Raw genomic sequence first — 26,737 nt, 5'->3', positions numbered from 1 at the left:
GGCAAACCGGATGACTAATTGGTCCATCAGCAAAGCACCTGAATGTTGTGTTGTGTTACACCTGAATTTAAGAATTATCAAATTGAGATTTGTTTGTCACTGATCGACACATAATACCCCATAATGTCAAAGGGGATTTTTTCTTTTAGGATTTTTTACAAAATAATTAAAATGAAAAGCTGAAATGTCTTGATTAATTAAGTATTCAACCCCTTTGCTATGACACTCCAAATTGAACTCAGGTGCATCCAATTTTCTTTGATTATTTTTGAAATGTCTCTACAACTTGATTGGAGTCCACTTGTGGCCAATTCAATTAATTGGACATGATTTATAATAATTAAAAAACACACCTTTCTATACAAGGTCCCACAGTTGACAGTGCATGTCAGAGCAGAAACTACCACGAAGTCCAAGGAACTGTCCATAGAACTACGAAATAGAATTGTGAGGAGGCATGGATCTGGGGAAGGGTATAAAACAATTTCTAACATTGAAGGTTCCCAACAACACATTAAGCTCCATCATTAAGAAATGGAAAGAATATGGAACTACCCAGACTCTTCCTAGGGCTGGCCTTCCAACCAAACAGAGCAACCGGGAAAGAAGGGTCTTTATCAGGGAAGTGACCAATAACCCAATGACCTCTCTGACAGAACACCAGAGTTCCTTGGCCGAGATCTGAGAACCTGCCGTAAGGACAACAGCATCTGCCGCACTTCACAAATCTAGGCTTTATGGGAGAGTGGCCAGATGGAAGCCATGCCTGAGAAAAAGGCACATGACAGCACGCCTGGAGTTTGGAAAAAGGCACGTGAAAGACTCTGTGAGAGCATGAGGCAAAAGATGCTGTGGTCTAATGAGACAAAAAATTGAACTATTTGGCCTGAATGCAAAACGCTATATGGCGGTAACCGAGCACAGCAAATCACCCATCCAACACCATCCCTTCCATGAAGCACATGGTGATTGCAGCATCATGCTATGGGGATGCTTTTCAGCAGCAGGGATGGGATACTTGTCAGGATAAAGGGAACAATGAATGGAGCCAAGTACAGGCAAATCCTTGAGGAGAACCTGCTACAGAGTCCAAAAGACCTCAGACCGCAGCAAAGATTTACATTCCAACAGTACAATGCCCCAAGCATACAGCCAAAGCAACACTGGAATGCCTTCAGTTCAGAACAAGAACGTGAAAGTCCTTGAGCAACCTGGGCCAAAGCCCAGACTTGAATCCAATTGAGAATGTGTGGAAATACTTGAAGATTGCTGTTCACCAATGCTCCCCATCCAACTTGACAGAGCTCGAGCAAGTCTGCAAGGAAGAATGGGAGAAACTCCACAAATCCAGATGTGCAAAGCCAAAGGTGCTTCTAGAAGTATTGACTCACAGGGCTGAATACTTCTGTAAATTAGATATTTCTGTATTTCTTTTTTTTTTATTATGAAAATATTTTAAAAATTCCACTTTGACATTTTGGGATATTATGTGTAGATCAGTGATAAAAGGAAATCTCAATATAATCCATTTAAAATCCAGGCTGTAACACATGAAAATGTGAAAAAGGTCAAGGAGTGTGAAAACTTTCTGAAGGCACATGCACATCTGACTTTTATCTCTATATTTTGGCAGATTGGAGATTTCAGAATATCTCAAGAAAAGGGTGAGCTATTGTATACCAGGTACCCCGGATAAATTCCGAGATCGATGACAAAAAAGAGTGGATACTTTCAGATGCTTGGTTACCACCACAGTAAGCTCAGTTACCGACTGCGAGAGTAAGCTTGGTTACCACCACAGTAAGCTATAGGTTACCGGCCACGATAGTAAGCTTGGTTACCACCACAGTAAGCTCGGTTATCCCCACAGTAAGCTCGGTGACCGACCGCGACAGTCAGCTTGGTTACCACCACAGTAAGCCTGGTTACCCCCACAGTAAGCTATAGGTTACCGGCCACGATAGTAAGCTTGGTTACCACCACAGTAAGCTCGGTTACCCCCACAGTAAGATCGGTTACCACCACAGTAAGCTAGGTTACCGACCACGAGAGTAAGCTTGGTTACCACCACAGTAAGCTCGGTTACCGGCCGCGAGAGTAAGCTTGGTTTCCCCCACAGTAAGTTCGGTTACCACCCTTGTAAGCTCGGTTATCCCCACAGTACAGTAAGCTTGGTTATCAGCTGCGAAAGTAAGCTCGGTTACCGCCACAGTAAGCTCGGTTACCCCACAGTAAGCTGTTACCACCACAGTAAGCTCGGTTACCCCCACAGTAAGCTCGGTTACCACCACAGTAAGCTCGGTTACCGCCACAGTAAGCTCGGTTACCACCACAGTAAGCTCGGTTACCGCCACAGTAAGCTCGGTTACCGCCACAGTAAGCTCGGTTACCGCCACAGTAAGCTCGGTTACCACAGTAAGCTCGGTTACCGCCACACTAAGCTCGGTTACCCCCACAGTAAGCTCGGTTACCGCCACAGTAAGCTCGGTTACCCCCACAGTAAGCTCGGTTACCGCCACAGTAAGCTCGGTTACCGCCACAGTAAGCTCGGTTTCCGCCACCGTAAGCTCGGTTACCGCCACCGTAAGCTCGGTTACCGCCACACTAAGCTCGGTTACCCCCACAGTAAGCTCGGTTACTGCCACAGTAAGCTCGGTTACCCCCACAGTAAGCTCGGTTACCCCCACAGTAAGCTCGGTTACTGCCACAGTAAGCTCGGTTACCGCCACAGTACGCTCGGTTACCGCCACAGTAAGCTCGGTTACCGCCACAGTAAGCTCGGTTACCGCCACACTAAGCTCGGTTACCCCCACAGTAAGCTCGGTTACCGCCACATTAAGCTCGGTTACCGCCACAATAATCCGTGTTGAAAGTTTGTTCGTTTTCGAGCAATTTATGAAAACCCAGGCAGTATAGTTCTCGTCAATACGATCCGTGGTTTTTGGAACAGTTTGTTACTCACGTGGTTCGATTATTTGGAAAAGCCATTATATAAGAATAAACGAACAAAGATAATTTAGAAAATTATATAGAGGGTATAGTAGATGACAAGAAACATGTCAACAATCGTACTGTAATAACAAACATTCCCCATAAGTGCAGATCAACACTGACGTCAGAGGATCTGGGGCGGAGCCAAAAGAGTGACAAAGTGACATCATATCCTTTTGAGAATACGATATTTCCCATCGTCGCGTTTCGACGCCATAGTTTATTTTCCCGACTCCATAATCTGTAAGTGTGTTGCTCGGATTCGGCGCTCTCCCTGCCCTTGTTGGTCTTGGAGAAAGCGTTTGTGGAAATCGAAAGGGAACCATGGCGGCTCCCTGCGAGGAAGGAGGTGTGCGGGAATGCGAGCTGTATGTTCAGAAGCATGGGATCCAGGCCGTGTTGAAGGAGAGCATCGTGCAGCTTTGTGTGGCGCGGCCTGAGAGACCGATGAGATTCCTGAGGGAACACTTTGAACGTCTTGAGAGGGTGAGGGAAAGATCCTTTTGAGAAGGGGAGGGAAGGGTGAGATTGAGAATGTAGGTGGGCAGAGGAAGAGGAGGAGGAGAAGATAGGTGGGACGTGGGTAGAGGAGGAGGAGAAGGGAAGGGTGAGAATGTAGGTGGGCAGGGGAAGAGGAGGAGGAGAAGATAGGTGGGACGTGGGTAGAGGAGGAGGAGGAGGAGGAGGGGGGAAGGGTGAGAATGTAGGTGGGTAGAGGAGGAGGAGGAGAAGATAGGTGGGTAGTGGAGGAGGAGAAGGGAAGGGTGAGAATGTAGGTGGGTAGAGGAAGAGGAGGAGGAGGAGAAGATAGGTGGGTAGTGGAGGAGGAGGAGAAGGGAAGGGTGAGAATGTAGGTGGGTAGAGGAGGAAGAAGAGGAGGAGGAGAACATAGGTGAGTAGAGGAGGAGAAGGGAAGGGTGAGAATGTAGGTGGGTAGAGGAGGAGGAGGAGGAGAAGATAGGTGGGTAGTGGAGGAGGAGGAGGAGAAGGGAAGGGTGAGAATGTAGGTGGCTAGAGGTAGAGGAAGAAGAGAGGGGGGGGAGAAGATAGGTGGGTAGAGGAGGAGGAGGAGGAGGTGGGTGGGTAGAGGAGGAGGAGGAGATGGGTGGGTAGAGGAGGAGGAGGAGATGGGTGGGTAGAGGAGGAGGAGGAGGAGGAGGAGAAGATGGGTGGGTATAGGAGGAGGAGGAGGAGAGGATGGGTGGGTAGATGAGGAGATAGGTGGGTAGATGAGGAGGAGATAGGTGGGTAGATGAGGAGGAGAAGATAGGTGGGAGGAGGAGGAGGAGAAGATTGGTGGGTAGAGGAGAAGGTGAAGGAGAAGATGGGTGGGTAGATGATGAGAAGATGGGTGGGTAGATGAGAAGATGGGTGGGTAGATGATGAGAAGATGGGTGGGTAGATGAGGAGAAGATGGGTGGGTAGATGATGAGAAGATGGGTGGGTAGATGAGAAGATGGGTGGGTAGATGAGAAGATGGGTGGGTAGAGGAGGAGGAGGAGGAGGAGGAGGAGGAGGAGATAGGTGGGTAGTGGAGGAGGAGGAGAAGGGAAGGATGAGAATGTAGGTGGGTAGAGGAGGACGAGGAGGAGGAGAAGATAGGTGGGTAGAGGAGGAGAAGGGAAGGGTGAGAATGTAGGTGGGTAGAGGAGGAGGAGGAGGAGAAGATAGGTGGGTAGTGGAGGAGGAGGAGAAGGGAAGGGTGACAATGTAGGTGGGTAGAGGAGGAAGAGGAGGAGGAGAAGATAGGTGGGTAGAGGAGGAGAATGGAAGGGTGAGAATGTAGGTGGCTAGAGGTAGAGGAAGAAGAGAGGGGGGGAGAAGATAGGTGGGTAGAGGAGGAGGAGGAGAAGATAGGTGGGTAGAGGAGGAGGAGGAGGAGGAGAAGGGAAGGGTGAGAATGTAGGTGTGTAGAGGAGGAGGAGGAGGAGAAGATAGGTGGGTAGTGGAGGAGGAGGAGAAGGGAAGGGTGAGAATGTAGGTGGGTAGAGGAGGAGGAGGAGGAGAAGATAGGTGGGTAGTGGAGGAGGAGGAGAAGGGAAGGGTGAGAATGTAGGTGGGTAGAGGAGGAGGAGGAGGAGGAGGAGAAGATAGGTGGGTAGTGGAGGAGGAGGAGGAGGAGGAGAAGGGAAGGGTGAGAATGTAGGTGGCTAGAGGTAGAGGAAGAAGAGAGGGGGGGAGAAGATAGGTGGGTAGAGGAGGAGGAGGAGGTGGGTGGGTAGAGGAGGAGGAGGAGGAGATGGGTGGGTAGAGGAGGAGGAGGAGGAGATGGGTGGGTAGAGGAGGAGGAGGAGATGGGTGGGTAGAGGAGGAGGAGGAGGAGATGGGTGGGTTGAGGAGGAGGAGGAGGAGATGGGTGGGTAGAGGAGGAGGAGGAGGAGGAGGAGGAGAAGATGGGTGGGTATAGGAGGAGGAGGAGAAGATGGGTGGGTAGATGAGGCGATAGGTGGGTAGATGAGGAGATAGGTGGGTAGATGAGGAGGAGATAGGTGGGTAGATGAGGAGGAGAAGATAGGTGGGAGGAGGAGAAGATTGGTGGGTAGAGGAGAAGGTGAAGGAGAAGATGGGTGGGTAGATGATGAGAAGATGGGTGGGTAGATGATGAGAAGATGGGTGGGTAGATGATGAGAAGATGGGTGGGTAGATGAGGAGAAGATGGGTGGGTAGATGAGGAGAAGATGGGTGGGTAGATGAGAAGATGGGTGGGTGGAGGAGGAGGAGATGGGTGAGTAGATAGGTGGGAGGAGGAGAAGATTGGTGGGTAGAGGAGAAGGTGAAGGAGAAGATGGGTGGGTAGATGATGAGAAGATGGGTGGGTAGATGATGAGAAGATGGGTGGGTAGATGATGAGAAGATGGGTGGGTAGATGAGGAGAAGATGGGTGGGTAGATGAGGAGAAGATGGGTGGGTAGATGAGAAGATGGGTGGGTAGAGGAGGAGGAGATGGGTGAGTAGAGGAGATTTTTTTTTTTTGTTGTTAATTTTGCCTTCTCGTATGTTCTTGCATCATAATATTAATAGTGCACCTGTGCTGAAGTTGTGCACCTGATATTTGATCAGTGTTGACCTACTTTTTTTTGATTGTGACCTCATTGACAAACAAGAATGACTGCACTGTGTTCATAACCTGCAACACAAATATATATTTTGTCCCCCCTCTGTCCACTCGACTCTCATCCTTGCTGCAGAAGGAATTGTACAATTTATCTCCGAGGGGCTTCATGCTTTGGTTCAGTATAAATTACGAGTCAGTCTGACGTTACCCCCACAGTGGCAAAAGCTGCGGCTGGTTTCAGGCATCTGGTACACCCACTCCATACAGGAGCAGCAGGAAGGGTCATGTTGTTATCCTCTCTGGAGTATTTCGATTACACTAGATGTAGGGTTTGGACTAAAGAACGTCAGCGGTGTGTTCAGTAACAAAGATTATTGTAGAACGCTTACCAAGTGGCTTAAGCATTCAAGCAAGCACGCCATTCAAAACGGTTGATGAGGGATGGCTGGCTTGGCAAGTGCGAGCTAGCTGCTTGGTAACTGAACACACTGGGTTTCTTACCTTTCAGGTGAGTGTTATTTCGGGCAATGAAAAAAAAAACATTACCTCTCAGCTCGGCTTACATTCTTGAATCTGTCTCGTTAACCTTGTGCCGTGTCTGTTGCGTGTTCCCATCTGAATGAATAGGATTAGATAGATAATATTTATTGTGATTCTGAACAGGGAATTTATGATTTTTGTTACCTCATTTGTTCGTGTTCGTGTGCGTGCTTGCCTCAGGTGCGTGTTGTCCTCCCTCCTTTGTGGTAATAAACCCTTTGTTCATAAAAAGCTGTACGTGGTCATTCGAGGTACGAGACTTTGCCATTAAGTGCGAGGGAATTGGCTTTAAAAATCTGGCAATGGGCCGATTGGGAAAAGCGCATTTAACGTGCATAAGACGCCGTTTTAAAAATACGTAATGCTATTTTTTGTTTTTTTTTAAGGAGGCGCGTATGAGTTTGATTAAACCTTACTAATAATTTGACACTCGGCCCAAACAAAGCCAATGGACATTTGATGCAACAAACCTGGACAATATAAGCAGCACAAGCCGACAGGCCGGATGTGTTAGGCCCACCAGAAAACCAAGATGGCGGCCATATCATTTCCTCGCTGTGCTATGATGGGTGGAGTTAAACGACAGATGTGGGTGTGATTCGGCAGCTGTCCAACCAATGGGTGCACATTTCAAAAAATCGATTCCAACAAGAACCCCAACAACAGCACCGTGAAGCTCTTGTCGTTCTCGGGTAAAAACGGATTTTTCATCATAACTTGAATAATCTTTCTCCAGTTTTCATGTTGCATTTCATGGTTGAGCAAATTACCATCACAAAGGGTAAGTGTGGCCATCACCAAGGGCAAGTCGCGGGCCATCACCAAGGGCAAGTCGCGGGCCATCACCAAGGGTTAGTCGCGGGCCATCACCAAGGGTTAGTCGCGGGCCATCACCAAGGGTTAGTCGCGGGCCATCACCAAGGGTTAGTCGCGGGCCATCACCAAGGGTTGGTCGCGGGCCATCACCAAGGGTTGGTCGCGGGCCATCACCAAGGGTTGGTCGCGGGCCATCACCAAGGGTTGGTCGCGGGCCATCACCAAGGGTTGGTCGCGGGCCATCACCAAGGGTTGGTCGCGGGCCATCACCAAGGGTTGGTCGCGGGCCATCACCAAGGGTTGGTCGCGGGCCATCACCAAGGGTTGGTCGCGGGCCATCACCAAGGGTTGGTCGCGGGCCATCACCAAGGGTTGGTCGCGGGCCATCACCAAGGGTTAGTCGCGGGCCATCACCAAGGGTTAGTCGCGGGCCATCACCAAGGGTTAGTCGCGGGCCATCACCAAGGGTTAGTCGCGGGCCATCACCAAGGGTTAGTCGCCGGCCATCACCAAGGGTTAGTCGCGGGCCATCACCAAGGGTTGGTCGCGGGCCATCACCAAGGGTTGGTCGCGGGCCATCACCAAGGGTTGGTCGCGGGCCATCACCAAGGGTTAGTCACGGGCCATCACCAAGGGTTAGTCGCGGGCCATCACCAAGGGTAAGCCTCTCCCTGTTGGGGGAGGTTCACCCTTGGTGAACGCTTTGTGATCGTAGAAATCTACTTTGGGGGTAATGTGTTAGCATAACTTGTGTGCATGATGTCAACGTCGTTATATTTTGGGTCATTGTTGTATATATTGTTGTGGGTACCACAATAGGGGGTATGGGGAAATAGACTAGTTATTTCATTATTAAATGTTTAGTGTAAGCATTGGTGTCTGTGTTAAAACAAGAGAAAAATGACCACAGTGTGGTCACCAGCTGCGACGTGTAGAATCATGAGGATATCCGTTGCAATATGCGCTACCAAATTTATTCTGGTTTCTTCAAACAAATCGCGATTTTAGTCCGCGATGTTCTTACCTCATACCAACGCACGTCCGAGTGTATGCGCATGCGCTATTCAAAAAGGCACCCCAACAACAAGAACAACAACGCTGTCCTCTCATAGAGCTGCTCGTCACAGCTAAAAAAAAAAGAAAGGTAGGGCCCGTATTGAAGCGTGTTCAGAAAGACCTAAGAGTCTCTCCTCACCATTCCGTGTTGTGTCAAGAAGCCCATTATCCCATCTCACCCTTTAATCTTCTAAATCACCCCATTGGTAAACTATTCTGTCTAAATGTTATCTTTGAAGTACACATGGGGAGCAGATTTGTGCATGGCAAATCCTCCCTCATACCCACTATGATCGGGAAGAACACCTGGGAAAAATGGGACATTCCCTGCAGGGCATGGAACAGTGCGTCGAAACACCTCACTGGGACGCGGAGGTTCTGGAAGGCCAGTGCTCGTCCAATCAACGAGTGGCGCAGAGCACGGTGAAGGGGAGGAGAGTACTAAAACGAAGAACGTGCAGAATGAAGTGTGAGAAGAAAGCAGCGGTGTGTGCTGGGACCTGGTGTGCTGCTTTGAACTCCTCAGTTGGTTTGTTTGAGGCTTGCTGGAGCTTGCCTGAGGAAGGAACTTTTTTGGGGGTGAACAACACTGCTTTTTTTGATGAAGGCAGGGCACGGGGGGAACCCAGGTGAACTACATGGTGTGCACCACCGTGGCTACCAGCAGAACCATCCAGCATGGTGCAAGGGACGGTTTTTTCTCATCAACATCTTTCTTCTGTTGTGCATATTTGGATCAAGTTGCTGGAATGAGGACTCGTTGGTTGACAAGGTCATGGTAATTATTTGAATTGTCAGGCCTGATAAATTGTAATACTTTTTCCCTGACTCCCTCCCACCCTCCTCCCCAATTATTAAAGTGTTGGCCCGGCATGTGGTCTGCTATTGGAGTATTATAACGACTGAATGAGTAAAAACCCGTGGCCTTTGTAAATTGACAACAAACCTCGCTAGGAGGGTTAAATTTGCAGTGCCTTCCCGATTGTGGCATTTAAAAAAGGTGGCAAAAGGTGATGTTGGATGACCATTACATTAGTGGACAATGTACAAATTACAACAGTATTTAAACCTGGCATTTGAGTGTGCTGAGATCGGAATGCCAAATAGGCCAATCCCTCCTTTGATGAATTTTGTTGAATTGGTCAATTGGTACAATAATAACAGATTGGCTAAGTGATAAAGTGATCGCATTTTTACTTTTCAACAAGGTGGCAAACAGTGAAGTTGATGAGTCGATAGGTATGGATGCTTACCGAGAAACACCAAACGTTTGACCACTCTGGGTCCCAAATGTTCAAGATACCTTTTTACTTTTGAAAAAGAGCAGACCTTTATGCCACGACCATGAATACACATCCAGGAAATCCAACTCTTAACCTCCTTTTATGTGGCGTTTTGACAGCAGGAGGAGGCCGCATTGGCAGCCTCTCGCCGAAGATCCAGCTCTCAGATTGAGGGACGTGAGGATGAAGCAAGTGCTCCATTCCCTAACTCAGCTGGTGGCGAAAGACGAAGACGTGGTGGGGTTAGTGCTGAGGTGTACACTGAAGAGGATGCAGCTACTTACGTCCGCAAGGTAACCTATCTCTCACGATGTTTGCTTATCTTTTAAAATTTAGGAATGCAAAAATGACAAGATTTAGATGTTGCCCTTTTGTTATGGGTCAGGATTTAAACCCAGGCTCGATACCTCTTGACCCTCCTGCCAACCCCCGTGTTATTATTATTACTAGCAACGGCACCCGCCCTATGGGCGGGGCTTCAATTGGGAAGCCCAAATGAAAAGGCAAAATATCAGAAATTGAAGGCTTTAAAAATTTTAAACAATTCATATAAACATCCGTTGAATCATATCACACGCAAATCATCAAAATCTAAACAGTATATGGCGCCCATTTTGAAAAAATATTGAATTCTGCAAAACGGAAGCGGCCGCTACACGTCTTTCTCAGTCGCACGTTTATGTATGAAGAGTGCGCGCCGAATCTGTAACACGGAAGCGGCCGCTACACCTGTTTCTCAGTCGCTGTGCACATGCTGCCATGTTACTTCGGAGCCGCACGTTTATATAGGAAGAGTTCGTCAGGAGTCGATCTACTCTCTCCTGTTACGTAGAATAAACAGTATTTGTAGAATTTCAACAAAAGCCACATCACTGTTCATATAGGTCAATATTATTCCATTGTGTTTGGAAAAACTAGAAAATTGGAAAAATTGGAAAAACAATATAGCCTATTTTGCTCCCAGGGGTCCCAGGAATACCCACCCAAAATATCGTTGCGATCGGTTGAGCCGTTTTTGCGGTACCTTCGAACGGACGGACGGACATTTGGTGAATTATAGTAAGATTATTATTATTATTATTATCACGTCCTCCGCTGTGTGTGTGTGTGTGTGTGTGTGTGTGTGTGTGTGTGTGTGTGTGTGTGTGTGTGTGTGTGTGTGTGTGTGTGTGTGTGTGTGTGTGTGTGTGTGTGTGTGTGTGTGTGTGTGTGTGTGTGTGTGTGTGTGTGTGTGTGTGTGTCATCTGCAAATGCGGGTTTCAGGAGGTGGAACAGAGCCCTACCAGGTCTTGGTGTGAACAGTGCCTTTACAGATCGTAACCCAAAACTTACGATAGGGATCCACATTCGATAGGGATCCACAAATTCTTCAAATATCAGAAAATTAATCAAAAATACAAAATTTGAATATCTTGGTTGGATCTACCTCCATAATAGGTCTCCACCCCCATAATAATAGCAATTGTAAATTAGCTCAGGTGGGATGGAAGTTCACCTTTCAGCATGACAACGACCCGAAGCACACTGCCAAAGCTACACTGGAGTGGCAAAGGAAACAACACAACACAACAACATGCATTTTAAGGCCATTTTCCCTGCTAGAGCAGGGGTTAGCCTTCCGGTCCCCATGACGATCTTCTCCATTTTGCCCTATTTTCTGCATCTCTCCTTGTTAACCCTCTTGCCCGCATTTCTTCGTCCACCATCTTTAGCCAAGTCTTTCTCGGTCTTCCCCGTCCTCTACTTCCTTCGACATTCATTTCCATCACTCTTCTCAACCAGTCACTTTCATCCTTCCTCAACACATGACCAAACCATCTCAACCTGTTCCTCTTCACAGCATCAATCACAGGCTCCATTCCCATCATCTTTCACAATTCATCATTTGTCTTCCTCTCTCCCAACGATACTCCGCACATCCACCGAACCATTCGCATTTCCACCCTTTCCAGCCTTCGTTGCTGCTCGACATTCATGACCCATGTCTCGCTCCCATAAATCATAACACTTCTCACACATGCAGCATACACCTTTCCCTTCAGCTTCAACGACCCTCCCCTCCTCATGAGCACGCCACTCAGTTCCCGAAACTTCTTCCATGCACATCTCACTCGAGCAACCGTTGCCGAGTCTGATCCACCTTCTCCATTCAGCATGCCTCAGAGGTAGCAAAATGTTTTCACACCTTCCAGCTTCACGCCCTCTCCAAGATCCAACTCAACATTTCCTCCATCTGCAGCTCCCTCTGTGCACACCTTACATTTGAATGTATCTGCCACACTGGTTAATGACCCTCTCAGACCACTACATTTTTGATGAACCCACTCAGCGCACATTGTACATTGAATGGAGTTCACTCCGACACCCTTCCTGCACACAGCACATGGTCACTTCCCAGTTCTTTCCACCTCACCACATGCTTTACCACTTGCCATCACCTTCGTCTTTCCTATATTCACCTTCAGACCTTTTGTCTCCATACATTCCTTCCACTTGTTCATCTTTTCCTTCAGTCCATCCATACTTTCCGCATTCAACACCAGATCATCTGCATACAACAACTCCCACGGTAAACCCTCCTTTACGTTCTGAGCCAGCGCCTCCATCACAGCTACAAATAGTAGTGGGCTTAGTACCAACCCCTGATGCACTCCCACCTTCACCTCAAACTCACCACTGTTCCCGTCCTTCGTCTTTACAGCTGTGCGCGCTCTTTTGTACATTGCCATCACTACTCTGATCAACCATTCCTCCACTTCCAACTTCCTCAATGCCCATGTCAATACTTCACGTGGAACCTGATCGAATGCTTTCTCCAGATCAACAAACCCAAGAAACAACGTCCTCCTCTTCTCCATCTACTTCTCCTGCATCTGCCTCACAATAAAGACCGCGTCTGTCGTTCCTCTTCCTGGCATTAATCCAAACTGCATTTCGTCGATCTTCACCTTTTTCCTTATCCTCCTCTCCACCACCCTTTCCAATACCTTCATTCCATGCTCCCATAACTTTATCGCTCGGTACGAGCCACACTCCAGAGGGTCACCTTTCCCCTTGTATAGAGGGACGAGGGTACTCAGTTCCCAAACCACTGGAATGCAGCCTTCTTTCACCACCAGATTACAGATCTCTGTCATTCTCCTCACACCCCAACTTCCTGCTGCCTTCAACATATCTCCCACAACTCCAGTCGGCCCTCCCGCTTTTCTACTCTTCATTGCTTTTATCGCTTCCTCAACTTCCTTCTCAGTTATCCTCTCTGCCGGTCCGAAAACTGGGTTACTCTCTATGTTGCCATCCCATTCATTCTCTGTATTCAACAGCATTTCCCTATACCTTTTCCATCTTCCTTTAATTCCATCTGGGTCCACAACGATTTGTCCCACTTCATCCTTCAAGCAACTCACCCCCATCACATCACACCTCTTTTTCACTTTGAATGAATGAATGAATGAATGATCGTTTTAAGGCCATTTTCCCCGCTGGAGCGGGGGTTAGCCTTGCGGGCCCCATGACAATCATGGTTCCCTGTTTGAGGCAATGTTTTTATGGCCGGATGCCCTTCCTGACGCCAACCCTTGGTCGTCTCTCTCTTATGACACGCAGGGATACGGTGTACCTATTCTAAACTGGGGTACACACCGGTCACACAATTACACCATGTGATACAATAAACCTACTAGGTATTACCTTAACATCAAATCTATCCTGGAATCCACACATTACACAAATAGCTAAGTCTGCCTTGAAGAAACTAGGAGTCCTGTTCAGATGTTGAAGATTCTTCTCCTCTCAACAATTGCTTCAACTATATAAAGCATCGATTCGTCCTTGTTTGGAGTACTGCTCTCACATCTGGGGAGGTTCTAGCTCGACATACTTACTGGACAGAATTGAATCCAAAGTAATCCGACTAATCAACTCTTCCAATCTGACCTCAAAACTCGACTCGCTCAAATTACGTCGCAATGTTGGCTCTCTTTCTCTTTTCTACAGATATTACTTTGATTACTGCTCCCAATAACTTGCTGCCTGTGTAGCTCCGCTATTAGCGAGACCACAGAATACTCGACAAGTCACTACATCGCATGATTATTGTGTGGTCATTGGCAACTCAAGGGTGGGCCGTTATGATGTTTGTGTCTTCCCCACAACAGCCGAGCTCTGGACTATGGTGGGGGTAGGGGGGAGGAGGGGAGGTAGGGAGGAGGAGAGGAGGGGAGGCTCTCCTATCCCCCCCCCCCCCCTTCCCACGCCTCCTCCCCCCGGGCCCTCTCCCTTCCACACATCTCCCTGCTCTCGGATGTTGTGTGTGTGTGCTTCCCCTTTTCTCCCCATCTTGTCTTCCGCTCCCTCTTTTTGTGTATTTTGTTTGTCTGGTCGATTTGTTTGTGAAGTTAATGTTAGCTCTTTCACGAGCCTCGATTAAGTATACAAAAAAAAAACAAAAAAAAAAACTCTTTACAACCAAGATATTCTAGTTTTGATAGTTGTTCCCATGTCTTTAAACTTCCCATGTCTTTCCAAACACTTATGACCTTTCCCTTTTCAAAAATCAGATTTTTGACTTCCTCAAAAACTCTTGGACTATTCTCTCTTTCTTCACTTTTCTATCAACGCAGCTCTTTTATGTATTGCCTGGCCTCGATGAGGACTACACAGTCCGTGATTGGAGCCTTAAACGTAAATGAAAAAAAAAAAAAATTTGCTCACCAATAAAAAGGTAGAAGCCAATTTATTTATTTATTTATTTTTGTTAATATATCCAAAGGTGAAGGTTTTTTTTTTTTTTTTTGTGTATACTGAATCGAGGATCGTGAAAGAGCTGACATTTACTTCACAAACAAATCAACCAGACAAACAAAATATATAAAAAGAGGGAGCGGAAGACAAGAGAAGGGGAAGCACATACACTTGAGGGCACACAACATTTAAGAGCAGGGAGATGTGTGGGAGGGTGAGAGCTTGGGGGGAGGGGGGTGGCAGAAGTATCAAACACAAGGACACCAAGGACTTCCAGGACAGAAGTTGGTATTTCAAAAAAGTGGAATTGGGGTGAAATTAGCGGGGATAGAAAAGATCAATGTTTTGGATGGGGGAAGATAAGAGATGGTGGTGAACAGCTGTTTTAAAGACCTGGAGGGTGGAGTGGGATTGAAGAGAGTGAGGGAGTTTGTTCCAGAGGCGGGAGAAAAGAGGAATGAAGGAGTGAAGGTGAGCAGAGAGTCTTGATTGATTTTGGCAGTTTAACCATAAGAGGGTTGCAGGCAGATCTTGTGTGACCTGTAGGAATATTTGCTGGACAGAGCCCAGAGAGAGCTGGGGGGGCAAGGCCAGAGAGGAGTCGGTAGAAGACGGAAAGACCACCAACCTGCCTGCTTCTGCTTTCTCAACAATGGATGGAGGTCCTCAATGCCAAACAGGAAATTAGAGCTGTCTCCCTTGACATATCACGTGCCTTCGATACGGTCTGGCACCCTGCTCTGCTCACCAAACTCTCCTCTTTTGGTATCCATGGAAATCTCCACGTGTGGCTGGCGGACTTCCTCTCTAGTCGTAGTCAACGTGTGGCCCTGAATGGGTTTCTCTCATCTCTTCCTGTTCAGGCTGGAGTTCCCCAAGGCAGTGTTCTGGGCCCTGTGCTTTTTCTGGTCTTCATCAATGATCTCTCTGACTCTTGAAAATCCTCTCTATCTCTTTGCTGATGACTCTACTCTCTGTCGCTCCATTCTTCATCCCTCAGATCAGCAGTCTGCAGCCTCCTCACTCTCTGCAGACCTGGACAAAATCACAGACTGGGCATACAAGTGGAACATGTCTTTCAATCCTGACAAATCTCACACTCTTACGATGTCTCTCCATCGTAAGGTTGCATAAAATCGCCAATTTTCATCCGATTGTCGTGAAATTTAAAGAATTTGCATATTGGGTCACTGAATTGGTTCACTCATCAAAAGCAAGGAGCCAATTTTTTTGTTGTTGTTTTTTGTTGTTTTTTTAGATTAAAAGGTCATAGGTCGAGGTTGCATAAAATCATAAATTTTCGTCCGATTGACCTGAAGTTTTAAGCATTTGCATATTGGGTCAATGATTTGGTTCACTAATTAAAAGCTAAGAGCCGATTGTGGGTTTTTGTTTTTTATACCTCTGCTGATGAAGTCGCCAGAGGCATTATGTTTTCGGGTTGTCCATCCAGCTGTCCGTCCGTGATAGGTTTTCGTTATCGCGATAACTTGAGAACAGCTGAAGGGATCTCAAACTTGGTGCAGGTATGTATAATGAGGTATAGATGAACTGCATAGATTTTGGGGTCACAAGGTCAAAGGTCAGAGTTCATGTTAGGTAAAAATCCTTTTACCGCGATAACTTGTGAACCAGTGATGGGATTCTGACCAAAGTTGGTACAAGTATGTACACTACTCACAATAAGTTAGGGATATTGGCAGGTTCTTCGGTGTGGTTGATTTTGTGTATTAATTATGTTGAAAAAAGTTGTTGGTCCTAATTCTGTGGTTATTAATGAGTGTGAAAAAACACAGTATTCTTGATTTCAATACCCTAACCCTAACCCCTATGAAGAAAAAAAAAAGCTCACTCCCACAATATCCCTAACTTATTGTGAGTAGTGTATTATGATGCAAAGATTAACCCTTTTGATTTTGGAGCCAAGAGTCTTGCGATTTTCTGCCTGCAACCCTCTTTTTTTTTTTTTTTTTTTTTTTTGTTGTTGTATACAAGATCGAGGCTCGTGAAAGAGCGAACATTAATCACACAGAAAGACAAACCGACACATAAAACATATAACATCGGGAGCGGTAGACAAGATGGGGAGAGAGGGGGAAGGACACAAACACAACATTTGAGAGCAGGGACCGAGAGACATGGAGACATCGAGAGATCTGAGAGAGGGCGAGGGCTTTGGGGGGGGGGGGGCATGGGAAGGGGGCGGTGGGAGAGGTATAAAACATATGGACACTGCCAGGACTTCCAGGAAAGAAGTTGGAATTTCAAACAAGGTGGATCTGGGGTGAATTAGCGGGGGTAGAAAAGATCAAGGTTTTGGATGGGGGAAGATAAGAGATGGTGGTGAACAGCTGTTTTAAAGACCTGGAGGGAGGAGTGGGATTGAAGGGAGTGAGGGAGTTTGTTCCAGAGGCGGGAGAAAAGAGGAATGAAAGAGTGAAGGTGAGCAGAGAGCCGAGATTTCGGCAGTTTAACCATCAGAGGGTTGCTGGCAGATCTTGTGCGACCTGTAGGAATATTTGGGGGACAGAGCACAGAGAGAGCTGGGGGTGCAAGGCCGGAGAGGAGTCGGTAGAAGACAGAAAGACCACCTACCTGCCTGCGGTGAGTGAGTGAAAGGCCCTCAGAGATAGCTTCATCGCGGGAGATTCCAATAATTCTGAAAGCTTTGATTTCAACAGCGTGAAGCCGAGCTAGGTGTGAGGCAGGAGCACCGGCCCATAGGGGAGAACAGTATTCCATTGAGCTGCGGATGAAAGCCTTGTATGTGGTGAGGAGCTCAGGTGTGCCGAGGAAGGACTTCGCACGACGGAGGATGCCCAGTCGGCGACTGGCTTTGGAGGCCAGCTTGGAAATGTGGTTTTCCCAAGAAAGATCATGGCAGATAGTGAGACCCAAAATCTTGAGCGACAGAACTTCTTGGAGAGGATTGTTGAGAAAGTAGATGGGAGGGTTGTCCAGTCGATCTTTTCGGAGAGACATAGTAAGAGTGTGAGATTTGTCAGGATTGAAAGACATGTTCCACTTGTTTGACCAGTCTGTGATTTTGTCCAGGTCTTCAGAGAGTGAGGAGGCAGCAGACTGCCGATCTGAGGGAAGAGGAATGGAGCGGCAGAGAGTGGAGTCATCAGCAAAGAGATAGAGAGGATTTTCGAGAGAGTCAGAGAGATCATTGATGAAGACCAGAAAAAGCACGGGGCCCAGAACACTGCCTTGGGGAACTCCAGCCTGAACAGGAAGAGGAGATGAGAGAAACCCATTCAGGGCCACACGTTGACGACGACTAGAGAGGAAGTCCGCCAGCCATGCGTGGAGATTTCCATGGATACCAAAGGAGGAGAGTTTGGTGAGCAGAGCGGGGTGCCAGACCGTGTCGAAGGCACGTGATATGTCGAGGGAGACAGCTCTAATTTCCTGTTTGGCATTGAGGACCTCCATCCATTGTTGAGACAGCAGAAGCAGCATGTCCAGAGTAGAGTGACCTGGTCTGAAACCAAATTGATGATCAGAGATCAAGCCATTGGAGAAGAGGAAAGATTTCATATCCGAAGCAATGATGGATTCCATGACTTTGCTGATAATTGGGAGAAGGCTGATTGGTCTGTAGTTGCTAGGATCTGTTTTTGCACCTTTTTTGTGCAAAGCGGTGATGTTGGCTGATTTCCAAGCAGATGGCAGTTGCCCTTGAGCAAAAGAGAGGGTGAAGAGAACAGAGAGAGGGTGAGATAGAGCAGCAGAGCAGGATTTTAGGACCCGTGGGCTGATGCCGTCGGGTCCAGTTGCAGAATCAGAGTCGAGGGTTGACAGAAACTTTTCCACCTTGTCAGGAGGAAAGGACACGGAGTCCAGGAGCAGCAGGGTACGACTGGGTATGGTGGGTACAGAGAGGGATGGGTTTGGGACACAAGATTTAGAGGCAAACACAGAGTTGAGGCATTCAGCTTTTTCACAACTCTTATGGTTAAACTGCCAAAATCAAGACTTTCTGCTCACCTTCACTCCTTCATTCCTCTTTTCTCCCGCCTCTGGAACAAACTCCCTCACTCTCTTCAATCCCACTCCACCCTCCAGGTCTTTAAAACAGCTGTTCACCACCATCTCTTATCCTCCCCCATCCAAAACCTTGATCTTTTCTACCCCCGCTAATTTCGGTCCCCTTGTGTTTTATACCTCTCCCCCCCCTCCCCCTCCCACGCCTCCTGCACCCAAGCCCTCTCCCTCCCACACTTCTCCCTGCTCTCAAATGTTGTGGTTGTGTGCTTCCCCTTCTCTCCCCATCTTGTCTTCCGCTCCCTCTTTTTGTATATTTTGTTTGTCTGGTTGATTTGTTTGTGAAATAAATGTTAGCTCTTTCACGAGCCTCGATTCAGTATACAAACAAAAAGAGAAAAAAAAAAAGGAAAGTCTGTAATAGGTCTATAACTTGATGGCTGAAGGGATCTAATTCAAACTTGGTACAGGTATGTTTCATGAGGTAAAGATTAACTGATTAAATTATGGGGTCAGATGTCCCATCAGGTAAAAATTCTGTTACCGAACTAACTTGTGAATCGGTCATGGGATTTTCACCAAACTTCGTGTAATTATATGTTTTGATGCAAAGATAAACTGATTCGATTTTGGTCAAGAAGTCAAAGAACTGAGGTCATGTTGTTACAATTATTTAGTTACTGCAGAACTTGAGAACGGCTGAAGGGATCTTAGTCAAACTTGGTGCAGGTATGTATTGTCCTGTCCAGCCTTTGATGAATAGCTGGACGGTACTCAGCTTTGGTGTCCCAACAAGAACTTTGGTGAGCTTGGCGGCCGTTGAAACTGGTGAGGTTGGTCGACGAAAAGACCGCGTGGAAGAGCCCCAAAATGGCGCTGATCAATGACGCGAGTGCACCGATCCGTGAAGCGGCAGCCAAAAATGTCTCTCTCTCGATTCCTGGCCAGCAAGCGCAACGCAGCCCTCAGGTCCCCTGAAGAGCACCACAGACCAACACCTCCTCCTCCGACTTTGCAACAGTCCCCACAAAAGCTCCGGAAGCTCTCCTCACAAGCGCACACACTGAGCCAGAATCAACCGCGCCACCCGAGAGACAGACTCTTTTTTTCCAACCGGCGTTTCCCACTAGAACCTTCTGCATCCCGTCATCCCGAACAATGGCCGAGTTCCACCGAATCGCCCCATGTCTCCTTGACCAATCACAAAAATCGGGTCGTGGCCTGCCGGCTTTGCTCTTCCACGTCCCTCATACCACTCTGGTGGCGTGGCCTTTTTCCTTATTAGGTTGGTGGGGTGGGTTTTACTTGCCAAACACAGCTCTGCCTGGCTTTCAGGGAACGGTTGTTGTTGTTGTTTAAACGGCAGTTTTTATGGCCGGCCTTGTAGTTGTAAAAACGTAGGGAAAAGCCACAGGAGGCATTCACATACTGGGGGACTAACCTTAATCCCTAACTAGTTAACACAGCTTCACCCCTCGTGTGAAGACACATAACCATCTTAAGTTCCAGTTTACCTACTTGAATACATCGAGATGTCTCCTATGCGTCCACGGTCCATGCTATACCTATACAATCCTATCTTTCCCATGGTATTCCGTCAGCTACCCCCACAAATGTAACAGTAAAATGAGGTAAAGATGAACTGATTTGATTTTGGGCTCATGAGGTCAAAGGTCAGAGGTCATGTTAAATAAAAATTATGCCGTGCCAACTTGTGTACAAGTAATGTGATTTTAAACAAACTTGGTGTAAGTATATAGATGCAAAGATGAACTGATTGGATTATGGCATCACCAGATCAAAGGTCAGACGTCATGTCAAGTAAAAATGTGATAACTTGAGAACAGCTGTAGGGATTTAAATCAAACATCGTACAAGTATGTATAATGATGTAAACATGAACTGATTCGATTTTGGGGTCAACAGGTCAGAGGTCATGTTAAGTAAAAATTATGTTACCACACCAACTTGTGAACCAGTGATGGGATTTTGAACAAACTTGAACAAATACAAGTATTATAATGATGTAATAATGTGGACGGAGGCATATCGGTAGATGTCATGACGTCAAAATACGTCGTTCTGGTTTTATTTTTTTAAAGATTAAAAGCTCAAAGGTCAAGGCTGCATAAAATCGTCAATTTTCACTTTGTATATATATATATATATATATATATATTTAAACTGTTTTCGTCATGTTTAGCACACGGAAGAAATCAAATTAAATCAAACATCTGAAATCAAATGGACGCGTACAGGCTTTGCATTTTGAGATGCTTTCTAGTTATTATTTTTATTAATACTGTCAATATGCTATAATCCTCAGATGGAAATGACTAATTAATTTGTGGTTTTAATAATTTTGACGAAATCAAACTTGGATGACAGAGGCTGGAGTAAGGATTGGAGGAAGGTGTATCAACAATTTCAGGTATGCTGCTGATACCACTCCGTTGGCAGAAAGTAAAGACTAAAGAGGTCTTGATGAAACTGCTACTGACAGTGAAAAAGCTGCTCTTTATTTAGACCTAAAAAGACCAAAATCTTGTTAACTGAGAAGATTGCTGTGTACAGAATTGGTATACGATCGTATTCCAGATAATGGAAATAGTGGAAAGTTTCATCTTCCTGGATTGTAAGGTTGAAGTGAGTGGATAAATTAATTGACAGTCAGAACAGCAATGTCAGGATTGACAAAGATGTGACAAAACAAACCAAGAGGAGATTGGTGAATCCTCTATTTCCAGTTGCAATATGTAGTTGTCAGTTGTGGACTGTGAAAAAAGAAAAGAAGAAGATTGACATTTTTGGAATATGGTGTTGGAGACTCCAGGGACTACAAGAAGAACAAACAAACTAGTACTTGAAGAAATTGGACCACAATGTCCATTCGAAGCACTGGTGCTAAACTGTCATACTTTGGTTGGAGTCTGGAGAAGTAAAATATGCTCGGTATGCTTTAGGGAAGAAGAGCAAGAGGCCGACCTTGTCTGATGGATGGGGTAAATGCTGCAACCACGCTGTCTCTGCCAGAGCTTCGTGAAGCAGTGTGGTATTGGGATGTTTAGAGAAATCTGATCATGAATGTCACCAGAAGACAGCCACGACTTGACAGAACTGGATAACTGGTTATAAGAAATGTTTTGTTTTTTTACTTCCGGTAGATGTGCGGACCAGCAACTTTTTTTCCTCATGCAACTATTAAACAATGCCAGCAACCATTAGGAATGGAGTTATGCGCCAAATAAAGGTCACAATTGGGCCATAAGGGTGTTTTGGGCAATATCGCATGCCACACTTGAAGCACTGGCCGGGAGAAATCTCGAGTCCCCAATATATGTTATAAACAATCCACATATAATCTGATGGCTACAAAAATCAGACACACAATGGGATACATCAGTCATTCATACAGACTCATTTAAGCACCTTTATTAGCTATAGCTAATTGTGGCCTACCTAGAGGCCTAGCAAATCGAGACTGCTCGGGTCCATTGGTCTTTGGGGGGACATGATAAGCATGGAATTCCTCAAAGATGTTGGGTTTCCTCCAAATTTCTTTCAGTCTTGTGTTAAACAACAGTGGTGACTGTTGAAAAAGGTACTCATACGTTGGACAGGATTGATTGAACAGTTTGTGATTATGATAATTTTTACATCCGTTAGGTGTGCCCCACGAAACGCCCCAATAAGCTTTTTACACACCTTTGAATGGTGTTTTTCCACGGTGGAAGACTCCCTTGGGGAGGGGGGAGGGAGATGAAGTTACTGAGATCTCCGCCGTGGGACCCTTTGTCCACCTGGAAAGTTTAGTTTAGATTGGATAAGTAACAACAGAATATATCACCGTCAGACAGACGGACAACAAATTTCATATTTTGGTATGATAGAGCATTACCTTTGAATGGCAGATGTGACTGTCAACATAAACAGCAAAAGTTTTCATTTGCAAATACAGTATGGAATGGTATTACAAATTAAATAGCACGACCTTTGTGTGTGTCACCAAATGGGCAAATGGTACGTCACGCACTGTCACTGCCCATTTACGGATCTCTACAGTGTCAACAATTGGACTTTTAACAAAGCACTGGCTGAATTGTAAGACATTGTTCATCATGCCTACAAAGTTTGTTGTCTATGCACATAGCGGTGAGAGAGGGGATAGAAAAACGGAATGAGAACACACGGCAAAACAGACTGATAGACGCCATCCTCTATTTATATAGACGAGCAAATAATCAGTTCTTATGGGTCGGGTTAATTCACCCACTCTTATGGTTATGACTTGTAATACCCTTCCACCAGCCAGTACTACAGCACAAAATTAGAGAAAATTGTGGGTGAACGCCACCCCCACCTCCACCATTAACCTCTCCCCAACCCCCATTCCGTTATATGAATGTTGTTGTTTTTTTTGGGTTTTTTTACAAACAAACAAACAAAAAAAACACAAGCCGACAGTATCACCCACAATCAGCTGTGTCCTGTCTGCTTGCAACAGTTGGTGGACATTAAAAATGCCACAATATCTCGCAAAGAATAGGTGGGTCCCAGCACCCTGAACAAATATCAAAGTCTGACAAACATTGCCCTCAGTCAAACGATGGGCCTGACCATCCATTTTGTGAAAGACTTTGGCCACAAACTTTCCACAGGCACACCAATAATAGGGTACAAATAATTTAGCTGCTCGGTGACGATGTATACTCTAACGATCAACATTGTCAAATTCAAGACGTTTTTCTTGCAGTGTTGCCACAAACACTAGATGGCAGCAACGCACCTTAACTATCTATCCAAAAATCGGCACAAAGCCCATAATTGCACTCCAGTCTACATCTACACACTTGCTAATACCATAGTCAGATCCATGGGAATCAATAAGCTGACCAATCGGGTTGTTGTTGTTGATTTGTTTCTTGTGAGAGATTAATTAATTAATTGTGCTTGGTGTTACCTGTTTTTATGTCTATTTTTGTTATTTTATTGGCCTTGCTTTAATATTAAAACCCTTGTTCCGGAAGCTTTTTAAGCACTAAACATATTTCGGAAACATTTGAAGGTAAAATATGTGCTGTAAGTTGCAACCTTCACCCCCCCTCCCTCCCCCCAACCCCTCATTTAATGTTGCCCTCAGGAAGATGATATGATTAATTCAAGTTTTTAGATCTCAAACACACAACAACAACAACAACAACAACAACAACCATGCATTTTAAGGCCATTTTCCCTGCGAGAGCGGGGGTTAGCCTTGTGGTCCCCATGACAATCTTCTCCATTTTGCCCTATTTTCTGCATTTCCTCTTGTTAACCCCCTTGCCCGCATTTCTTCTTCCACCATCTTTAGCCAAGTCTTTCTCGGTCTTCCCCGTCCTCTACTTCCTTCTACATTCATTTCCATCACTCTTCTCAACCAGTCACTTTCATCCTTCCTCAACACATGACCAAACCATCTCAACCTGTTCCTCTTCACAGCATCAATCACAGGCTCTATTCCCATCATTTTTAGCAATTCATCATTTGTCTTCCTCTCTCTCAACGATACTCCCACACATCCACCGAACCATTCGCATTTCCACCCCTTCCAGCCTTCGTTGCTGCTCTACGTTCATTACCCATGTCTCACTCCCATAAATCAATTTTTAGGTCTCAAACGAGTTTGTTTAAATTCTATCCATCGAGAACAGAAGTTGAAGTCTTAATTATTTTTATATTTGCTTTCGCTACCCCTCTCCCCCCCTCCTACCACTCCCACTCCTACACTACCCCACACTCCCTCAATCTCATTGTGAGCAGGTCATTCCAAAAGACTACAAAACGATGGCCGCACTGTCCAAGGCCATTGCAAGAAATGTTCTGTTCTCGCACTTGGATGACAGCGAGCGCAGGTGAGTGAGTAGCTGAGACGGTTTGACTTATGGCCTTGACATGTGATCGAAAATATTTCAAGATTACTAACCAACATTTGAACAGTCTTTGAATGAAACTACTTGTCCAATCCAAATTCATTGTGTTTCTTCGTATTTTGTTTAATTATGTGGTATCCATATGGATATGAAATTATTACCTACGCCACCAAAGGTGGGCAGAGGTTGTGTTTTCACCCCAGTCAGTCAGTCAGTCAGTCAGTCAGTCTGTTTGTCTGTGAGCAGATGTCTCAAAAAGTTTTGGATGGCTTCAGACAAAATTTTGTGGCCATGTTGGGTGTGTGGCAAGAACGAATTTATGAGATTTTGGTGAACATCCCGATCTGGATTGTATAATCCTTTTCGTGATTCTTCACCATTGAGAGATAGGGCCAAAAACGATATTTAGCATGATATCTCAAAAACTTGATGGATGAGTTGGTTCGGTGACAACAACAAGCTGATTAGATTTTGGTTCAGGTCCGAATCCAGATCTGGCCGATCGGTGGGATACAAAACGTAAACTGTTCAGCCTGGCGGAGGTATGCGCTCTACCAAGTACTGTTCTAGTTACCTCTGCCACCAAATGTGGACGGAGGTTATTTTTCTGTCTGTTTGACTTGTGATGAAAATTGAAAATTTTTGTCGTTTGTTTGTTTTTCTCTGAGTGTGATTGGGCAATGTCTCAGGCACATTTTGGGCTAGAAAGCTTATATTTGGCTGTAAATTTTGATTAATTTATTAATTATTTAATTTTTCGATTATTTGCGTAATTCATTTTTTAAAGGTTACAGATTCGGATGAAGCATTGTTGGTTTTAGGTATGCCATCAGCCAATTGATTAAGAAATTAATTATTTTACGATTATTATTCATTTATTTTAATTACCCAATTAATCAATCAATTATTGTTTCGCTTAGTTTTCGTCATACCTGTCAGTCTACCACCTGATGTCCTTGTTTGTTTGTCGGTGAGCAGGTTACCTCAACAGGTTGTGAACAGATTCGGACAAAATTTGTGGGACAGGTTGGGTGAGTGATGAGGAATAATTGATTCAATTTTGGTGAAGATGCCGATCCGGATACTATAAATTTTTAGTCCATAGTTTCTACTCGCCCAACAATGGATGGAAGCCCTCACTGTCAGACGTTAGATCAGGTCCGTCTCACTGGACATATCCCGTGCTTCTGATACAGTCTAGCATCCTGCCTTACTCTACGAACTCTCTTCCTATGCAACGCCAACTTCACACATGGCTCACGACTTCCTCTACTCTTGTAGCCAATGTATGGATCTCAACAGAATCCTTTCACCTCATCTCAATGTCAAGGCTGGAGTGCCCCAAGGTAGTGTTCTGAGCCCAGTTTTATTCCTGATCTTCATCAATGATCTCCGTGACTCTGCAAAATCCCCTTTATCTATTTGCTGATGACTCCACCCTCTGCTTTGACATCCCTCATCCTTCAGACAGACAGGCTGCATCCTCTTTCATCTCTTCAAACCTTAAAAAAAAAATCATAAGCTGCTCAAACACTTGGAATATGTCTTTAAACCCTGAAAAATGTCACACTCTCTATCTTGTCACACAACAGCAAAGCCACAAAGTGGTGGGCCACACAAGCTCACAGCACGGGACCGCCGAGTGCTGAAGCGCGTAGTGTGTAAAAATCGTCTGTCCTCGGTTGCAACACTCACTACCGAGTTCCAAACTGCCTCTGGAAGCAAAGTCAGCACAACAACTGTTCATCGGGAGCTTCATGAAATGGGTTTCCATGGCCGAGCAGCCGCGCACAAGCCTAAGATCACCATGTGCAATGCCAAGCGTCGGCTGGAGTGGTGTAAAGCTCGCCGCCATTGGACTCTGGAACAGTGGAAACTCGTTCTCTGGAGTGATGACGCTTCACCATCTGGCAGTCGGACGGACTAATCTTTGTTTGGTGGATGCTAGGAGACCGCTACCTGCTCGAATGCATAGTGCTAACTGTAAAGTTTGGTGGAGGGGGAATAATGGTCTGGGGCTGTTTTTTGTGGTTCGGGCTCGGCCGCTTAGTTCCAGTGAAGGGAAACCTTAATGCTGCAGCATACAATGACATTCTAGATGATTGTGTGCTTCCAACCTTGTGGCAACAGTTTTGGGAAGGCCCTTTCCTGTTTCAGCATGGCAATGCACCCGTGCACAAAGCGAGGTCCATACAGAAATGGTTTGTCGAGATCAGTGTGGAAGAACTTGACTGGCCTGCACAGAGCCCTGACCTCAACCCCATCGAACACCTTTGGGATTAATTGGAACACCGACAGCGAGCCAGGCCTAATCGCCAAACATCAATGCCTGACCTCACTAATGCTTTTGTGGC

General features: G+C 46.0%; 1 protein-coding gene across 2 annotated transcripts in view; it reads left to right on the top strand.

Annotated features, from left to right (window-relative positions):
• Window positions 1-3,100: 3,100 nt before the first annotated feature.
• Window positions 3,101-26,737, top strand: part of LOC137426840 (cAMP-dependent protein kinase type I-alpha regulatory subunit) — a 73,276-nt gene continuing 49,639 nt past the window's right edge. The window contains exons 1-5 of one of the 2 annotated variants that reach the window (XM_068115791.2): window positions 3,151-3,477; window positions 8,792-8,944; window positions 9,066-9,236; window positions 9,861-10,034; window positions 24,274-24,365. In XM_068115791.2, coding sequence (XP_067971892.1) covers window positions 3,316-3,477; window positions 8,792-8,944; window positions 9,066-9,236; window positions 9,861-10,034; window positions 24,274-24,365 — 752 coding nt within the window. In that variant the 5' untranslated portion in view covers window positions 3,151-3,315. Of the gene's footprint in view, window positions 3,478-8,791; window positions 8,945-9,065; window positions 9,237-9,860; window positions 10,035-24,273; window positions 24,366-26,737 lie in introns of both variants that reach the window. The other variant, XM_068115792.2, reaches the window with a different exon arrangement.

Source organism: Myxine glutinosa, chromosome 5 (genome assembly GCF_964187855.1).
Source record: "Myxine glutinosa chromosome 5, kmMyxGlut1.1, whole genome shotgun sequence".
NCBI classification, from domain to species: domain Eukaryota; kingdom Metazoa; phylum Chordata; class Myxini; order Myxiniformes; family Myxinidae; genus Myxine; species Myxine glutinosa.
Note: the sequence above shows the minus strand (reverse complement) of the source record. Positions and strands in the feature narration are given on the sequence as shown.